This window comes from Xenia sp. Carnegie-2017, unplaced genomic scaffold, assembly GCF_021976095.1.
Source record: "Xenia sp. Carnegie-2017 unplaced genomic scaffold, XeniaSp_v1 HiC_scaffold_20, whole genome shotgun sequence".
In the NCBI taxonomy this organism is placed as follows: domain Eukaryota; kingdom Metazoa; phylum Cnidaria; class Anthozoa; order Malacalcyonacea; family Xeniidae; genus Xenia; species Xenia sp. Carnegie-2017.
The window spans coordinates 10,868,317-10,886,764 of NW_025813483.1; the positions used below are offsets into that span (position 1 = coordinate 10,868,317).

At 37.9% G+C, this 18,448-nt stretch overlaps 3 protein-coding genes across 4 annotated transcripts; all 3 read right to left on the reverse strand.

The window, feature by feature from the left end:
• Positions 1-252: 252 nt before the first annotated feature.
• On the reverse strand, positions 253-6,112 carry LOC124441806 (monocarboxylate transporter 10-like). The gene is made up of 5 exons (XM_046992272.1): positions 5,790-6,112; positions 3,868-4,215; positions 2,942-3,156; positions 2,026-2,395; positions 253-1,638 (listed from the first exon to the last, which is right to left on the reverse strand). The coding sequence occupies exons 1-5, from the start codon at positions 6,061-6,063 to the stop codon at positions 626-628; spliced, it is 2,220 nt and encodes a 739-aa protein (XP_046848228.1). The 5' UTR covers positions 6,064-6,112; the 3' UTR covers positions 253-625.
• Positions 6,113-6,312: 200 nt separating this feature from the next.
• LOC124441808 (galanin receptor 2a-like) lies at positions 6,313-18,258 on the reverse strand. 2 transcript variants are annotated; one of them, XM_046992274.1, is made up of 3 exons: positions 18,087-18,258; positions 8,457-8,658; positions 6,313-7,506 (listed from the first exon to the last, which is right to left on the reverse strand). In XM_046992274.1, the coding sequence occupies exons 2-3, from the start codon at positions 8,637-8,639 to the stop codon at positions 6,712-6,714; spliced, it is 978 nt and encodes a 325-aa protein (XP_046848230.1). In that variant the 5' UTR covers positions 8,640-8,658; positions 18,087-18,258; the 3' UTR covers positions 6,313-6,711. The 2 variants fall into 2 exon arrangements, with proteins under 2 accessions (XP_046848230.1, XP_046848231.1); XM_046992275.1 differs by lacking the exon at positions 18,087-18,258 and adding an exon at positions 9,921-9,963.
• LOC124441673 (trichohyalin-like) lies at positions 11,173-16,164 on the reverse strand. The gene is made up of 9 exons (XM_046992140.1): positions 15,644-16,164; positions 15,282-15,359; positions 14,895-14,995; positions 14,791-14,808; positions 14,456-14,687; positions 14,136-14,263; positions 13,603-13,777; positions 12,969-13,498; positions 11,173-12,217 (listed from the first exon to the last, which is right to left on the reverse strand). Exons 1-9 carry the CDS (start codon positions 16,152-16,154, stop codon positions 11,864-11,866), a joined length of 2,127 nt encoding a protein of 708 aa, XP_046848096.1. The 5' UTR covers positions 16,155-16,164; the 3' UTR covers positions 11,173-11,863.
• Positions 18,259-18,448: the final 190 nt, after the last annotated feature.

Sequence of the window (18,448 nt, forward strand, 5' to 3'; positions counted from 1 at the left end):
ATTTCAGTATGTACACAGAACTGACAAAAGAGAAGTCGAAGCAGAAAGGTTTGTGTTATTTGGTAATAGTTGATGTGATAAATAGTGCATATAACATGCTCCTTTTGACGATTGATGTTTACTGTTATACTGAACGAGTGAGTTCTAGAGGGCCAAGGGCTGGGATCAATGGGTTTGTGGTTTAATTTGCCAATGAAATTTTGTTGCACTGACTACGGAGTTCGTGCTAAATGATTTTTGGAATGACCTTCATTGAGATATCAAGTCTTCATCGACGGTTTTATTATGTATTCAACCTGAACTAAGTTTTTATCCCAAAAGTCGCCATATTTGTTAAATGACAGAGTGAAGGTGACAAAAGCGAGCAAATTGTATGAAAGTAATTCGCCAAGCGTTGTTAAATTAATATATGCTTAACTGTAATAGGTTTTTTTCTTATTTCACAAAGCATTTTTCCTGAATTTAAAATGTAAGTTTCCACAGAAAATACTCCAATTTATAAGTAATTTAGCGATTTCGTGAAAATGATAGTATTCCAAGCTCCAATATAAAGAACTTGTGAACATGCAATGTTGTAAATACAAATCTAACTCTAGTCATTATTATTTCATCAAATAACCCAATTCTACTCTTTTGCTTGGTGATTAGGCAGATTAGCATCTGTTGGTGTTGAACTCAGTTGTTCTTCTTCTTTCTCGTCTAGTGATTGGTTGCCAGAATTTTCCATGAAAGAGGACAGCAACAATGAATTTTTTGCTTTATTACTTTGGTCATGATGAGTGTCTCCTTGGGTTGTTAATGAAACAGCAGGTAAGGAGCCTCGTCTAACACCATTGTATAACTTTGGTTGATTGAATCTCATTGTTGTCAACGAGTTGGGAAGAGATGAATGGTTGATTGCAGGTAATGAACCCCTTCTTCTATATGTGTTTGCTTTGTGCACCCTATTGGTTGAAGGTTCTCCATCCTGGGATGTAACCAATGATATTCCTTGTTGGGATGTGTTAACCAATGATATCCCGTGTTGTGCAAGCAAGTTTGCATCAACCAGTAGCAATTGCGTTGCCTTTCCTTCTCTTTGTGATACACTACTTGGTTTGAAAGCAATGGCTGGCAATGATCCTCGACGCGCACGAATACCACGTGGACATATATTACTACTAAATCCGGTAGATGAGTTTGGTGCGGTATTACTGTTGCTTCCGGAGGTTAAGTTTGGAAAGGGACATGGATAGATGAATGTCTTTTCTGGTGTTAGACTGTTCGGTGTTGAAGGAGACGAAACTTGATTCTTATTCGTTGTCGCATTATGATAAGGGCTCATGTGAATAGCCGGCAGGGAACGTCTTCTGCCTCTCGTGTAGTTTGCCCGCTCCACGGTAACCTGTGCTAGTGCTGGGAGATTGCCATTTCCGTCTGAGGTCGAAAGTACGTTTGTGTCTTGTGGCAAATCTGACAGCAGCTTACGACGGCTTTCAATCGATGCTCTTCTTTTGTTTTCAAACAATCGTTCCCACGCCTCCGAGTGCTTCTTGACAAGGCGCGGTATAAGGAACATTGTTAGAAAACCAAGAAAGCTCGTGCCGCCTGCCACGTAGAAGGCCAGGTCGTATGACTGCCAGGCATCATATATCCAACCTATCAATGGTGAAAACAGTTAAAACGTAAACAGCTCTCGTGAGAGCACGAAATTTTATTAAAAAACAATGTCGATAAATAGAGGTCTGGAAGGGGGTGGGGTGAGTCCGGGGATGTTGCGTGTAGTTAAAGTACCTGCCATGGGAGGTCCCATTGTCATGGGTATAGCTATGGATCCAAAAAGATAGCCCATAATGTCGATAAATAGAGGTCTGGAGGGAGGGTGGGGTGAGTCGGGGATGTTGCGTGTAGTTAAAGTACCTGCCATGGGAAGTCCCATTGTCATGGGTATAGCTATAGATCCAATAACATAGCCCATAATGTCGATAAATAGAGGTCTGGAGGGAGGGAGGGGTGAGTCGGGGATGTTGCGTGTAGTTAAAGTACCTGCCATGGGAGGTCCCATTGTCATAGGTATAGCTATGGATCCAAAAAGATAGCCCAATGCGACCGCAAGATGTTTCATTCCAACTATACCAGATGTGACTACGGCAACCTGACCAACAAAACAACCGTCAAAGAAACCAAAGGTGATGGCGTACGCAAGCAGTAAAGCGTAATTCGTAGCCAGCGAGAGAAGAGCTGTTGTGGCGCCAATTATCAGAATGGACAATTGAAACATGTACAATCTGTTAACTCGTTTCAAGTCTCCCAATTTTCCAAATACTACGCGGCCAACTGTTGATGCGATGGAGAGAAAGGCGATGAGCCAGGCCGCATCTTTACTCTCTACACCATGTAGACTTGCTAATCTCACCTAAAGTTTGGAAAAAATGTCGAGTCTTTACTTTTTTCCAATGCAATGAGTTGTCAAGGACTGTTTCGTATTGCCAGTTTCAAACATTTTGTAAACCTTAGGTACCAATTAAGAAGGTAATAATCAATAATCAGCTCTCACTTTTAGAGCTGGTATGAGAAAAAAGATCAAAGTAAACAAAAATTGACGAGTCAAAACACGAACATCGAGAATTGACTTCGTTCTTCATATTCAGATGTTGAACTCTTGATCAACAGCGTAACCAGAAAAAAAATTTTGTACAAGGTGTATCAAAAAAGGTAAGTTCTTAGCATTCGTTGATATGCGCTTCTTTGTACCATATGATGTTTGGCCATGAAATCTTGACTGCAGTCAATCGTGACAGAAATTCAACCACGAAATAAGGAACATGCGCTCTATTGGAATTTTTGGTGCCACTCATATCTTATTACCAAAGCAATTAGCTTAGTGGCAACCAGTAGACTGCATTTTATGGCTTGCCATGGTCGGGGAGGGGGGGGGGGTGATAATCGCAGGAAAACTTACCAAATGAACGTACGGTATAAAGTAACCAAATAGGAAGAAAGAAATGGCCAAGACCCAAACAATGAATGCTTTATTTCGCCATATGTTTAGATCGACGCAAGGATGTGCCGTCTCCTTGTTTTCCTTTTGCAATCCTTTCAATGGTCGAAACAGCCAAGCGGATACAAACAACAGAATAGCGACGACACCCACGATACGAAATGTTGCACGCCAACCTGGAGGTAAGAAATGTTTACATTATTATACATAGAATGAGGAATGTTTAGCTTTAATTAGGATCAGTCAGGCGGTTCGGATCAAACGTTTGCTATGATCGTATGTGGTCTTTATTGGTGATTTTTTATAAGAATTAGTTTCCATTCCGTAAAATCATTACTTTTTCTATCTTTAGTATGAAGTTTTGAGCAAAGCATTGCAGTTCCTAATTTGGCAAATAAATACTCGATTCTCTAGGCTTATTTATTTGCTTCTTCTACAAAACGTAGTGCGATCTGTTTGATGTTTGAAATATGCTTCTTGTCGCATCTGCAAAATGGAAATTTTAATGTTTTTATGAATCAATTTTAAATTAAGAAGTAAAAACTTCCAATTAAAAAATATTGCTCTGAGCAGATTTAAACAAATACAAAAATTAAAATGTTTAGTGTTAAGTGTAAATCGTATGAATTGTTCAAAATACTTCCAAGAACAATACTGCGGTTGGTAGCTTAACTTTTCTAAAATATTTAATATTTTGGCCGTGCAATGTTTCCCACTTGTGAGAGCCTGATGTAGACTGCGCAGCGTAGTTACCAAGTTACGTACTTATAGCTAACGGTTTCTTTCGTTGAGGTCGCGCAAAAATATTCTTCAGCAACTGTTTTGTTCAATATCAGACCTGATTAAGTCTCCAAAAATTAGCTAAACAATCATAGTGATGTTCATACCCACTGTTGTTAGTAGCTTTTGTATAACTGGTGCCATGACAACGGTACCAACTCCGCTGCCACTTGTCCCAAGGCCATTGGCTAATGCCATCCGTTCATCAAAGTATTGTCCTAGTATTACCATGGAAGGTACATAGCACATACTGGACCCAGTCCCCCACATTACGCCGTATGTTGCATACATTTTTGAGACATCGTCGCGTGCGATAAATGATGACAAGAGCAGTCCAGCTACGGATAATGTAGCTCCGATCAGCGTCGTCATCTGGCATCCTATTCGCTCGCAAAGAGCGCTGGCAACGGGTCCAAATAGAAAGTTCAAACCCATCGCTATGGAACCAATCCACGCTAAAATGAACACCTGTGTATTAGCGGTAATACTATAATCTATGCACCAAAATGCAATGCGCTCGCAATTTACCATGATGCAACACGGTGCAGACAATTAATATGTTCATTAGATTTTAATGGATATATGCAGTTGTGTATTTTTCAATGTTAATTAAGTGTACAATGTCCATTTTCGGAATATTCTTCACTTTATTTTTGTCAGTCTCTCAGCTGGTGAAGAATTTATTTGCATGTATTTAAAACTTTACTCCTTAAACATATGCCTTGTTTTTTTTTAGCATTTATACTTTGACTATATATCTTTGAAAGATAGCATTAATGCGTTAATTACGACGCGCTTGTATTTTAACTTAAGTGAAATCCTTATCTAAAATTTCATCGGTTTCTTTGAAGGCTTAGTGTTTTATATCGTAAACAGACTAGCTCTTTCTATTTTGTCGGTGTCTGTTCGTAAATTAACATAAAACATTGTGTTTTTTCGTGATAACAACATGGTTTGCGGTTTATGGCTACTTCCTCCATTTACATATTTTCTGCTTGATAAACTATTTTGATACAACATTCAACTAGTTTGTATATCGATCATTTTTCACTTTCTTTTGACTAGCTATCATGGAACTGCAAAAAATCATTAGTTTGATGGATTTTGACTGTAGTGCGCACGTGCAGTAATTTTCCCTTTCATATTGACGTGTGACTTATTTTGACAGTGCATGAATTCCTTTGTCGCGATTTCCTTTAAGACAGCGGGGTCATTCGATAATTTTTACGACCGAAAACTCTACATTTTGCAGTCAGGAGAATGAACGAAAACATTTCTATACTACACTGATTTTAGTTTAAGTTTTTCTATAGTTGCACCTTAGTCCGAAACCGTTAACCCCAATGTTGATAGCATGCTCTTACAAACAAGAATACGCACACATTTTTATAGCACGTTAGCCAGTTATTCATCTTTTGACTGTTGTGTGTCGCGCAGTTGTTGCTCTTACAAAGGCCTAAATTAGCTGCAAATGGATCATTTTGCTGGCGTTGTTTTCGCGTATGTTCGCTCTCCCCAGATGAGCACTATACTATACAAGATATGGATTGAGGAGAGTGTATATATGATTGCTTGTTAACACATTAATGCTCGTTGCGAATATCTATGTCGGCCCCCCACACTAAAAGCCCCCCACGCTGAAAGCTTTTGAAAAAAACTTGTGAAAAACAACATGTAATTTTTCTTGTATATTGAGTCTTTAAAAGACGTGAATGTGTTTCAAATGCTATTACTATTTAAAAGCATTTTAAACGGTGCGTTTTTTCATTATATTATTATATTAGATTTGCATTATATTATCTGATCGGTGCTTTATCTCTTTGATTGATGGAAAAGGGAAACATCCTGGTGTAATCTTCTTTTCGAATATAAGAATCTCGATCTTAGTTTCCAACAAATGTTGGAAGGAAATCATGTTGAAGTAAAGGCATTTCATCACTTCCCATATAAACTTGTTGTGCTTCCTCGGTAGGGGTGGTGTTACGTAATATATATAGATTATATATCCATACACATCGTTTTCACTTACCTGTTTCCGCACTACTTATGTCGAGCTCTTTGATCAGGGTATTATAGATCACCCCGAATGAATTGTGTGTTCCAAAAACGACAAAATTACAAATGAAGGCACCAAAACAAACACACCAACCCCATGCACCATCTGGCTTGCGTACATTCGCCGTATTTTCTGATTCATTTACTTCATGTCCCTCACTCTCTTCGTTCTCTTGTTTTTTATTGATAACGTCGATACCATCTTTAACTTTTTTCATTTCCATCGAATTTTCTTCGCTGTTCGTCATATATATGTTTGTTGCACCCGTACGGCATCGTAAATTTCTTCGTTGTTATTCAAACTAAACCATGTGACACTCTTTGTGTTTTGCACACCAGTTGGTCAAACATGTTTACAGGCCGTGTAATTAAGGGACACTTCTTTTCGGCCATCTTGCTTTCGCTGGCTTTTTGAGTGAACTTGGTTTGCAACGGTTTTCTCATTCTTAAACTAGGGCCTTATTAATTGCACGGTGATCTGTTGAAAACTTACAACATTTGCTTTTCGAAACGAACAGTTTATTTTCTCTTAAGTCATCCATTCAAGTTTTACTTTAAAGTTTACTTACACTGTCTACATTTAACTGTCAAATTTGTGTGACGATTGGTTAACGAATGTTTTGTTGGAATCCTTTTTTTTTTGCTAATCATCATGATGCCATATTACAGTTGAGAACATGTTATAGTTACTTGACGTCACATATAGTTACATAGTTACATATAGTTACGTGACGTCACATATAGTTACGTGACGTCACATATAGTTACATAGTTACATAAAGTTACGTGACGTCACATATAGTTACACAATTTCATGGTTAGATAATTACATATATACGTAATTTTATTGGTACATGATGTAATAGTTACATGATGACATGCTTACATGACGCTTATCACAGTTGAGTGCTGCTGCTACGGTTTGTCGGACCAGATCCTGTTGTGGTAACTGCCAAGCCAATGTTTGTGAAGCCTTTCATCGGTGATGGTTCTTTTGGTTTATTGAAATGAAACACCTTTTTGTAAATCGAAATGTATTCTTTTCGAAAGTGTGAACTGTAAACACCATACAACGCCGGATTCCAGCAGCTGTTTGCAATGGACAACATTATGAGACAGTAGTGCAGCAAACTATTTGGATCCACAACTCCGTACTTACTCATCATGAAAGTGATTCTGCTTGGAATCCAACCTAGCACTATGGCCGTCGACGCTGCTAGTGCTACAATTGTGACCTTCTTGGTGGGACGATGTTCAGCTGACATAACTGGTAGACGGCGCAATGTCACAAGTATGTGTATGTAGAGGCCAATCATGACCAGCACAGGTAGCAGAGTTTGTAATGCGAAGTCCATCCATGGCAGTTCATCGTTGGCGACACTTAAGGATGTCCATGTACACGATTGCTTGCCAGGGATATATTTGGCTCGGAAGAGGGTAGTGATATTTATGGCAATTCCCCAAATCCACACGAATACCACAGCTTTTATCGCTTGCTCTGGTTTAATCGCACGATAAAGGTGGGGCTTGGTGACTGCGAGCCAACGCTCAACTGTGAGAGCGGCGCACGTGTAAATGGAGATGTAACCAAGAGTAAAAAGGATCCACGCTGACCAGATTGTCCGACAGAATATCTCTCCTCTTGTTTCATTATCAGGTGTAGCGGGCAAGTAGAGATATCTGCTGATTATCTAAAAACATTAGCAACACGTCAAGTTAGCTCTTTTCTGTCAAATTGCTTTTTACTCGATACCAAGAAGTCATGATTTCGGTTTGCTGTTTTAATGCAAGAGTTAGTTTCCCTCGCAGTCACTTAGGAAGCATTCATTGCGTCTATCCGAAAGAGTGCGTCTCAGGTTGATCGTGCTTTGCACTCTTAGATGACTCTTAAGGGAAAATCAAAGTTTGAGGCTTTCGTAGATGGTAGAGTCGTATAATTACGCCAAAACTCTTATAAATATTTTAATGTTAGTTACAGAAATATTTTACAAAATTTTTAGCGAAACAAATGGGCGAATTCTCAACGTGTATTATGTACAAGCACGAAAGTTTCCGTGTGAGCGTATGAAAACACTAGGCGCGCAAAGTAACTGACACTCATTCTTTAAAGTTTCAAATCGAAATATATTGCGAACTCCACACTTCTGAATGGTATTTGAACAACAGAATAGCATGATTCAACACAAACACTGATTCAAACGCATGATCTTGAATATTCTTCGATATTATGATGTTCATTTTAGCTCTAATTAAAACTTGTTTTTAGTTTGCTTTAATTAAAAGTTTTTGTAAGAGTTTGTCAATTAAGTCAAAGGGCTTATTCCCTAGCTAGCTTGCTGTAAACAACATTTATATTAGCGTGTAGGGTGTAAAAACTCTTTGCTGTCATTAGTTGTGGTGTTGCTTTAAGGTAAATTTCAAATTTTGTATTTTCTGTGATTATTTTTACCCATTCATCATCTTTCCGATATTATACAATCATTTGCAAAAACTACCTAAGTAAACACTCTAAAGTAAAGATTTTTGCTTCATGTAAGAATTTTCAGTTTTGTAACTCGGATATCTGCTAACTTAACTATAATTGTTACACGAAAGCCCCCTTTTCTTCCTCAAACCTAAAATGAGAATGGACAGTACATACCAAAAATATTGCGGACAGGACATCTGTTAAAGCCAAACTGAATATAAAGATGTTGTAAGGCTGTTTCAAGTAATGCCGTTTCGTGGTAAGAACAAATAGGACCAGTGTGTTGCCTGCCAATGCGAGGACGGCAATTATTGAGAAGAGAGTGTATGTCCACCATGTGTTACCTTCGAAAGCCATGAGGAGACCTTACCTCGATCTGTGGGATATTAAAAGATGAAATGTTTACAAATATAGATCAAATTTCCGAATGTCAATGTCTCGACCATATGGTCTCGACCGATAACAACTTTCTACATCATCTGTAACTCGTGCGTTATTATTGGTCAAGAAATTAACGACGAAATTGAATCGTATGTTTTCCTCCGCACAATACATAAATTTGCACTTTTTAATGCATCCCATCAACACCTACAAATTTTCACGTTAAATTTTTTTTCCGAAAAAGAAATTTATCGGTGCGATGTGAACTATCTTTTTTGCGTAGAGCTCTCGATGTTGATGGAAATTGATTATCAAAAATAAAACAGTCTTATCACGGAAAGCTATCACCAGCTCCATCTTAATTGAGAATTCTTCTTTCGTGGACTTTTCAAGAATATGTAAACATTACAAAATGCGACGTCTACGTTTTGTATGAATTGTGTAATTGAAATTCGTAAATTTATCAATTTTTAAATGTATTACTTTCGGTTGCCAAGGTTGTGACTAAGTTTTAAAATGGGTTTGAAACATCTTGTTGTTGCAAGTTTAGCTAATATCGCGCGCGAGGAACGCGAAGTTATTAACCAATCAACATTCTGGACATGTTACTATTATCCTTGATGTACCTAAAAGGCTGTTTTAATGGCATAATTAAGTAAGTTTTTTATATTTAAATATTGCTTATCTTTGCTGAGTTGCGAATGGCTGTAAATTTTATTAATGGGCGTATGGGGAATTTTGAGGCGACGATCTATACAAGCAGATTGCTAACGAACTGAAATCGTTAATTTGCGCAAAAAATGCCCTGAGCATCCTAGATATGATCTACTCGATAAAAATGCTTAACTTATTCTTACCTTATTATCTCAATCGAAATTCTTAATATAAAGACGCTGAAGAATAATCAGATCAAAATGTTGAACATGCACAGATTTCGAAAAGTACGTAAAATCCAAGTTAAGAGTATTTTCCATAACTAAAGCGGTTACGAAATCACGAAGTCAACCGATGTCTGTCTTATTTACTGTAAAAATATGCCGTACATCTCGTGTAAGTTGGAAATATGACATTTCTGCCTCGGAAGATCACAAAGGAAAATTTATTTGCACGGTTGACAAGATTTTCAAATTTTTGACAAAACCAAACGTTTTAAAATCTCATGCTGTAGCTCAAATCATTTCCTGACCTCGTACCGAGAAAGTAAATCCCAGATGTTTAAAAGTTTCAAAAAACTATACTGTCTAAATTGTACTGTACCTTTTCATAGTCTATTGTGTGAACAGCTCTCTGTTTTACTTACTCGAAAATCAACTCAATTGACATTTTAATGACGCTTTAATATCCCATGAGCTATTTAATATTAAGTTCCCCATTTAAAACGAGCCAATGAGGACATGTGTACTTTTCGGTATAACAAAACAAGTGCAGACAGGTGTTTTTACTGCAAGTTAAACGTTTAGAATACTGGGTTTGTGTATATAGAGCTAATTTTACGACTCGTCAACTTTGCAGATATAGAAGAGTGAATAAGTGTATTCCGACTTTGGTTTTTATTTATCGATCAGTTTTGATTTCACGGCTTTGTGTATTTAGTGTAAATTGCTATGGCAACTCGACCGTTAACTGGCCAATCGTTGCATGTGGCATTCCAGGCAGGACTTTCTGCTGTTTTCTGACGCAGTCCAGTGTAGCCATTCGGCAAGTTTTAAGTGTGCCATTTAGGTATACATGTGTCAGAACATTATCATTAATTTCTTTATTCATTTCTTTAGAAATCTGCTGTTCTCGCAGTCAGTGAGCAAAGAAAAATTTTAACGTATGCTGTTTTGAAAAATCGGTATGCGCTGTTTATTAGGCCTTTCCTCGGTGGCGTAGCCATTTTGCGAATTTAGTCCTACTGTGGACTATCCGCCTTGCCTTACTTACATCATTATATACAATATACATCAGTAGTAAAAATACGGCAGTAACCATTAATGTCACGTATGAGAACAACAGCCGTGTTTTTGATGACTATTGTTGAAATGCTCGTTATAACCATTTGGTTTTGAAGCATTTTTCATAAGATAAAGTTTCCTTATCTATCGTGAAAAGTGCAACCGGACTGCAAGGCATTCACCTATGAACGTGTTAGATGTTTTTCTTTACAAAAAGTGGAGCTGTAATTTCGTTTTAATGTGCCATAGCTCATAATATACGCCTATGGCTGCGTCGACAACCTCTCCAGCTTATTCGCCATCCTCTGCCATTTCTTTTCCCTGCTTTGCTCCACTGTATTTCAACTAAACATAATTCTTTCGGCTTTTTTATCCATCTTACAATAGAAGCAGTTTATCAAGACCTTTTGTTTCACTTTAAAAGGTAAAGATTAAAGAATGTCCGTTGATTTTTAAGCTTTGTGTTTGCAATTAAGGAAAAACATCGTTGTCAAAGCTTGTCTAAATCCATCGCAGTCTCTCACGTGATATCCCACCTCTAATTTTCTCGTCAATTTCCTCGTAAAAAAATGGCCCTTTAAAATTGTAATTTTATTTGCTTTCGTAAAGAATTTTTTATTACTAACCAGATAGCGAGGTGGATGCGGTCAAAGTCATTCAATCAAAAGCAATCATGCTCAGCTCGTTAAAAATAAGCTGTAACTTTCCATAGAGCGAAATGCTCAATTACTTAATTGTGACGTTGCTGACATGTAACATCTGGGCGAAATCACACGTGGCGAATGCATTTATTTGATAGCGATGTCATGTCGATTGCTATGTATTTAGTAATAAATACATGGCAATTAACATGATATCGCCATGTAATCGTAGCTCTTGTAAATCTTAACATTCCGCAATTTATTTCTGTACTCGACTTATGTCATATACTGCCATTGTGAACATTGTCATTACAGTGTTATTAATAGCAAAGAACTACCCGTCATTGACTATATACATTAAGACTACTTTTAATATCCTGTTGTACTTAATCTTTTCATCGTCGCAATCTATTCCTGTGCAATTGTTTTGAAATTGCATGGACGTCCCTCTGAACTGTCACTTCACAACCACCACCCACCCCCACCCTCCAAAAAAACACTGAACTATTTCATTTTGCTAAGTTTGCAGCGTCAAATGATTTTCCTCAGGTTAATGCGACTCCTTCTCGATTCCCTGTAAAACCTGCCTATCCATCGAGGTCTTTCTCTCCCCATGTTCAGATCATCCTGACAACTTTCTTGTCGGCGAGGTCACGTGACTGACTTCACTCGATTTCGATGTCTTTCTCGAGACACGAGTGCCCGATGATGGCTTCCCTCTGACAGGAGATGTTATTGGACTTGCTTCGAATCCTCGGCTACCTGAGCGATGGCGTCTATTTAGGTCGCTATTTCGTGTTCGCCTTCTCGAATTCCGCTCCTCTTGTCGTGCTTTTCTCGCTTCTTGTCGTTCCCTCTCCTTCTCCTCTTTTCTTCGTCTTTCCTCTTGTTCTTCTGCTTTGCGCTTCTTCTCCTCCTCGGCAAGTTTTTCACGTTGTTCCACGCAGGCGCGTGCTTCCTCTATCATATTAGTTGCCTGAAAGCGAGAGACAGGCAAGGACAATTAACAATATGATTTCTCGACTTTAAGTAATTAATCTTCCCACGCACGCTGTCGTTCAACGTTAATTTCCGGCTAAATTGTGCATGAAATGAGGTTTATTTGCGTGTGAAACACCTGCTTGAAGATAACAAATGTACAGACAGACGAAAACATTTGATTGCAACCAACTTGAGATAGAGCGTCGTTCAAATATGCATCGCAGACATAACTTTCTGTTTTGAAAGACTCATTTTTGTAGACTAATTTTTATTTTCATTGCATTGCACTGTGAATGTTCACGAACACTTATTTTTATTGAACTTGTTCTTATTTTAATTCCATTGCACTCTAAGTGTTCACAAACACTCATTTTTACAGAACATATCCTTATTTAATTCCTTTGCCATGTATGTTATCATGCTTTAAGGCTCGATTTCAAAGGCAAAATTTCTCAGAGCAATGGCGAAATCGACTCACGCGAACTAATTCTACGCATGCGTGATGTCGACAAATGTGATTTCGTGAGAAAGAGTTTATCTTCGCCCTGTGAGTAGAGTTTGTTCATTGTGCTCACTGCCAAGACGAGTGAAGAAGTGAAATGCAATAGAATCACTCGTATGCAGCTATCTGCATGTTGTGCATGCATCATTTGTTGCGTTGAATTTCGCTCTGGGAATCACAGTCAGCAAGAGAGAGATTTTTATGTATACTTTGCAAACTATCTTCGTCAGCACTTAGTACTTACCCAAACGTAGAAAGTTGCTGCCCCCGCGCTTACATCACGTATTGTATCTAACTGATGTTGCTTTAAGTAATGGCGTTCTGTGTAATCGGCTATAGAGTCGCTCACTTTAACCGGATCGAGTGACGTCACCTGTCTCTTTAGTCCTTCTTTGCCAGTTTTACCTAGCAGCGCCTGCATGTTTTTCCAGTTTTTCAGCGGTTTCTCGTTGTAGCTCAACAAAAGATAGGTGGCTATCATCACCTGATGCACAGCCGGTGGAGGGTTTTGATAGCTGCGTATTTCAGAGATTGTGCTTTGCTTTAATTCAAGGATTTCTTGTCTTATCTTTTCTAGTCGTCTTAGTCTGTTGGCGAGCCTCTCTCCTTCGCTAATTTCGATGCCATAGTATTTCTCCAAGCCTGCTTTTTTCACGTCTTTTATCGCTGTTTCTAAGCGTTCTAGATTCCTTCCCTGACATGCCTGTTTAAGGTTAACACCAAGCTGTACTTCATGTTGGGTCTCCTCGGCTTCTCGTATTGGTGCTTTTAATTCTAGGAGTAAATGATTGATAATGCATGAATGCTCGTCCAAATTCTTAAATTCATAACGAGTCAATCACGTGGCGCCCTCTTGCTCCATTACAAACTCAACCTACTTGCTATTTTACTTTCTTTAGCTTCTTTAATGGCCTTGTCCAACTTTTCAATTCGTCTGGATTTCTGTGCAGCCTTCAGTGATGCTTTGTGTTTCTTTTCTTTATTTGACTGTGCCTCAGCTAGCGCTCTTTTCTCCGCTTCATATGCTGCTTTGCGACTTTCCTCATCGATAGCCTGTACACGAAAAGAAACACTTATCTGTATTATCATACTTTAACTACATTTGAGGCATGAACTAAAAAGTTTGGGGGCTATAGTTCAATGGTCTTATGACATAAAATATCTCAAAATTACATCAAGTTTAGTTCTGTGTTCTTCCTCATGATTTTCTTTGCATCGTACCAATGTCAAATTAATAGAATAGTTAATTTTGATTGGTCCATTGTGAAGCATGAACGCTGTCATTGGTCCATTGTGAAGCATGAACGCTGTGGTTGGTGGATAGTGTAGCCTAAGCACTGTGATTGGTGATAGATGAAATGATTCTTCAATACAACAGTTGCTAGTGCCAAAAATGAAGCGTTTTCAATACCTGTTTTGCGGCCTCGGAAGCCAACCTTGCTGCCTCAATAGCTTCTTCTTCAGCTTCTGCAGCAACATCTGCCATTTCCTGGTCTTTTTCGGCCTCAAGGTTTTCCAACATTTCTTTTTCGGCTCTGTCTATTCATCAGATACAAGGTCAGCTTACAATGTGCTTTACTTTTAACGCTAGAGACTGCTACTTCTGGTATATAAGTCATATATTTATGAACTTAGAGCGATTATGTGATGATCATTATTAATGATACGTTGTCTTCTTTTGCGGTGTTTTGCTAATCTTCTTTAATGTGCTAAAAAGAAGGATTGTCTCACCTCGTTCCAGTTTTTCTCGTTCTTCGTTCTGCTGACGTAATAGCTCTTCCTTTTTCCACTTTTGACTTGCTTCCCATTCCTCTTTTTTTCGTTCTTCTTTGGCTATCTTCCTCCGCAGCTGCTCCTCCCGAAGTTGTTCTTCCTTTTCTGCTGCCTGCCTGGCCTCCTCCTCCCGCCTGCGGGCTGCTATCTCTTCCAGACGTCTTTCTAAATGATTGAATCGAAAGCAAATACGTTAGATGCTACGTCACGGAGACTTCGATGTCATAATTTGCTTCGCGTGAATACATTTATTTTATTGTCGCAGTTTAAATTGTTCGTATTCTTATTTTTACCTTCTTCTTTCGCTTTTTCTATAAAAGAAAAACATACAGGTGAAGACCGTGTCAAGTTTATTCAGTTGAAAGAATAATTTTCAGTTTTCAAACATATTACTTTTTTCTGTTTTGATTCTTTCTTGTTCTTTTTGCTTCAACATTTTTTTTCTTTCTTCATTCCTTTGCTTTTCTTTCATGAGACGAATCTCTTCTGCTTCTTTCTCTGAAATGAATTATACCGCAAGTCATTTGCAGGTATGCCTTTCTCAATTTAGGTAAACAATCTGGAGGCCTCAGACATTTCATCGAAGGCTGGTAAACTTCGTGTGGGTTTTGGCATTTAGTGAGCAAGAGACAGACTTTTATGAAGGCTTGAATTCGGCAGTTTGTTTCAGTAATGTTTATCAATATGCTGCCAGAGAATGAAGAGGATCGCTGTTCATTTTGTATGATTTGTCATTTTTGCATTCATATTATACATTCAACTGCCGTAGCTTTTGTCTATTAACCTTTTCTCTTCAATTCTTGCGCTCGTTGGAAGCTCTCCTCTTCTTCTTGTAGTTTAGCTTGATTAGCTTTTACGAGCTCTGGATATGAATAAATTGCGTCAATTTTTTAGTTTGGTGGTCGCGTTTCTTTGATATGGATTATATTCACAAGGGAGATTGGACACAAGTCAGGTAATTACTATAGTATACGTGCAAGCGATCTTTTATCATTGTATAATAATATTATCATTATTATTTGTTTCAAAGGAAGAAAGAGAAGATAAAAAAAACTCTTGTTGGTATATGAATGGTCCACAAAATTTGGCAAAATCTGCACTGAAAGATATTGTATAGAATAACTCTTCAATAAACATCGTTAATACCTTGCCTTTCTTCGTCTTCTTTCATGGCATCTTGCTCGAGCCATTCAACCGAGGGTATATCACACAACTCTACTTCGATTTCGGCAAAACTTACTGCGCTCCCTGGCACTCGACGTGATTTAATAAATTCAAGCCATCTTCTATGCGAGAAGAAATCATCATAGACAGCTTGGAAGAGAAATTGTGCATCTTTTTCGCTGATAAAGCCAAGTTGTTTGCCGTCTAGCATCGCAAATTCCCACTCTAGTTCCTTCACCAGAAAAAATCGTCGATCCATTTCGTTTAAAACGTCCATGAATTCACAAATATCGCAGGTTTCAGCAGCGCATATCTCCGCTATTGCTGCCTTTGTTTGACGTATACTCAAGCCACCAGGCCGTAGAGACGCGTACACATTTCGCAGTTGCTCGGCATTTAATTCTCCCATGTTTTGCTCGTCTGCGTCATTAAAAAAAATTGCTAAAAGCTGATCCTTGCTTACTGAATCAAATAAGAAATTCATTTTCGCCATTTTTTCATTTGTTTTTGTTTACATAGCAACGAAAATAGTTCAACTATTGACACTATTAAGTACTTTCGTTGATTAGTTTAATGAATTCACCCAACTGCGCTCAGTTGCGTTAGCGATTGGGTATAAATAGACGGCTTTAGACGCACAATAACTATTTCAACTAAGTTATCAGTTACATAAAATTGTTAGCTTGTCATGAAATAGCGCCGCAGGGTTCACTAGTCATCTTCTATATCAGAAATTTCTAATTTCATAGCGGTTACATAAATTGTATCGTAAATCTCGAAAAGTTGCTTGGAGCAAAAGATATCTACGCAAGCTTGATAACTTTCGTTTGAGATCAACGCTACGGCAAAGAAAGATTGCAAAGTGAAAGTGTCACTTCATATACTTAGCTAGCTTCCTTGAGTATTTAAGATCCCCCTTGAAGATTATAATGTTTACCGTATGGGCAGTATATTTCTTGATAAGTTCGATGTAAGCAACATGCACCCAACGATACGCCTGTGTTCATAGAATTCGCACTCGCAATAATCAATGGAAAACTCATTTCTCCATTGTTGCCAAAATTTGTGTTAAACTATTTCAAATCAATCAATTAGTGAAGTAAAGAACAGTCTTTGTATTTTTATATGGGGTGATTTTGAAGCTCCACTCAACGAGTGTGAGTGAGCTTTTAGAATTCAGGCAATTGTCTGTTGAATTTTGATTATCGGAAACACAATTATTTCAAATTGCCCCGTTAAGCCCCCCCATTGAGGTACTTAACCAAGATATGTTTCCATGACAAGAAATAGGACACATGTAGAATATGTCTTTGTAAATGACCAGAATTTTCCACTGTGCCTATTTTTTTGTCAATCATTACGAGTTATAGCAATCCAACAATTCTTTGTTTAAAACAACAGGAGTGTCAGGTTTTCAAGTAGTAACCTCGCCACCGGAAATTTGTTCATTTCATCTGCGAGAACAAAAAATTACATATGGCAACCTTGTCACAAAAAATTATTGTGACTATGTCACAATTGCTATTCGACGCTCTTTGAAAACACATTTTTTATTCAATATAATTCTCCGACATGACTTTGAAATTTGTGTCATTTGCTTAAGGAAGAACAAATAGAACAATAGTTAATTTTCTGTGGAATGCGAACACTGTGTATGTGTTTCTAAAATCCAGAGCAGCTACATAATTTGGAGTTTGATATTCAACAATTATTATTAAAGAACCCCCTCCCTCCCGTACCCCGCCAACAATCATCGAGGTTGATTGAGTACGACACTGACTCCAATGGAAAAAGTAAAATAGCAAAAAGCGCAACGCTTCGAAAGACAACTGAAAACACAGAAAACCGTAACTTCATGTTAGCAGATAATATACTGGTTGCTACAATAATGCTGCCTTTATACCGAACTCGCGCATCACGATATCTTCATTTGTTTTAAATGAATAAATGTTCGGAGTAAATGCTGTGTCAGCTAAGTTGATAGAGGTGCACATACATGAATTCACTAAGGGAAATAATGTATCCCAGCACATCACAGCATTCTAAAGAATGTTTTCCATGTAACACACAACGACAAATACCACGCAATTGTTTACTTTGTGTAAACGCATGAAAATATACAATTAAAGATACTAGGTGGGTTGAAAACAATTAAACAACACAAAAGTAAAAGTTACACGGGCTTGAAATAATCAATATGATTTGCGCGTTATACTCAAGCGATTCAAAAGATTTCTTATGGTTTTTGAGTTCATGTCAAGTTCACACGAAACGTGACAAATTCATTTCAATCAGCTTGTACACAATATGAGATCGGACTGTATTAGCTACTCAGTGTAACACTTGTAAATACTTTATTAGAGCATCGTTATCAAAGATTTAAATGCCTCAAACCATTTATACATTAACATTTGAAAAAACTTACCGTGAATGGTAGAAATGTTATGAAATGACTTTGAGTATTTCTATGTTGGATGTCGATCTGCCTCAGACCCCGTCTAAACTGAGAGGTTCACGGAATTGCTGGGAACATGCTTTATGATCTACTCATGACCAAAAAGCATTCCCACAATGCATTGTGCTGAACAACAATCTAAGCACTCTTTCTGCAGATATTGGGCTGTCACGCTCGCTCGCTTTAGGTCCGCTCGCTCCGCAGCAGATTAATTGTTGATACCTGTGGAAATTTAAAAGATAATGAAAAATAACCTTTAAATTGTACATCTCTAAACTTTGATATCAACACAATCGATAAAAAGGTTTGCATAAGCCAATCTTGCGAAAGTG

What these genes read in the sequence shown, in the direction of transcription:
- LOC124441808 (XM_046992274.1), bottom strand. Translation starts at nt 8,639, where the DNA reads ATGGCTTTCGAAGGTAACACATGGTGGACATACACTCTCTTCTCAATA. An exon ending in TCCTGTCCGCAATATTTTTG is followed by an intron (nt 7,507 to 8,456) that starts GTATGTACTGTC and finishes TAATGTTTTTAG; the next exon opens with ATAATCAGCAGATATCTCTA.
- LOC124441806 (XM_046992272.1), bottom strand. Translation starts at nt 6,063, where the DNA reads ATGACGAACAGCGAAGAAAATTCGATGGAAATGAAAAAAGTTAAAGAT. An exon ending in CATAAGTAGTGCGGAAACAG is followed by an intron (nt 4,216 to 5,789) that starts GTAAGTGAAAAC and finishes TGTTCATTTTAG; the next exon opens with CGTGGATTGGTTCCATAGCG. An exon ending in AATGGGACCTCCCATGGCAG is followed by an intron (nt 1,639 to 2,025) that starts GTACTTTAACTA and finishes CACCATTGATAG; the next exon opens with GTTGGATATATGATGCCTGG.
- LOC124441673 (XM_046992140.1), bottom strand. Translation starts at nt 16,154, where the DNA reads ATGGCGAAAATGAATTTCTTATTTGATTCAGTAAGCAAGGATCAGCTT. An exon ending in GCAAGAATTGAAGAGAAAAG is followed by an intron (nt 14,996 to 15,281) that starts GTTAATAGACAA and finishes AATTCATTTCAG; the next exon opens with AGAAAGAAGCAGAAGAGATT. An exon ending in TAAAGAAAGTAAAATAGCAA is followed by an intron (nt 13,499 to 13,602) that starts GTAGGTTGAGTT and finishes ATTTACTCCTAG; the next exon opens with AATTAAAAGCACCAATACGA.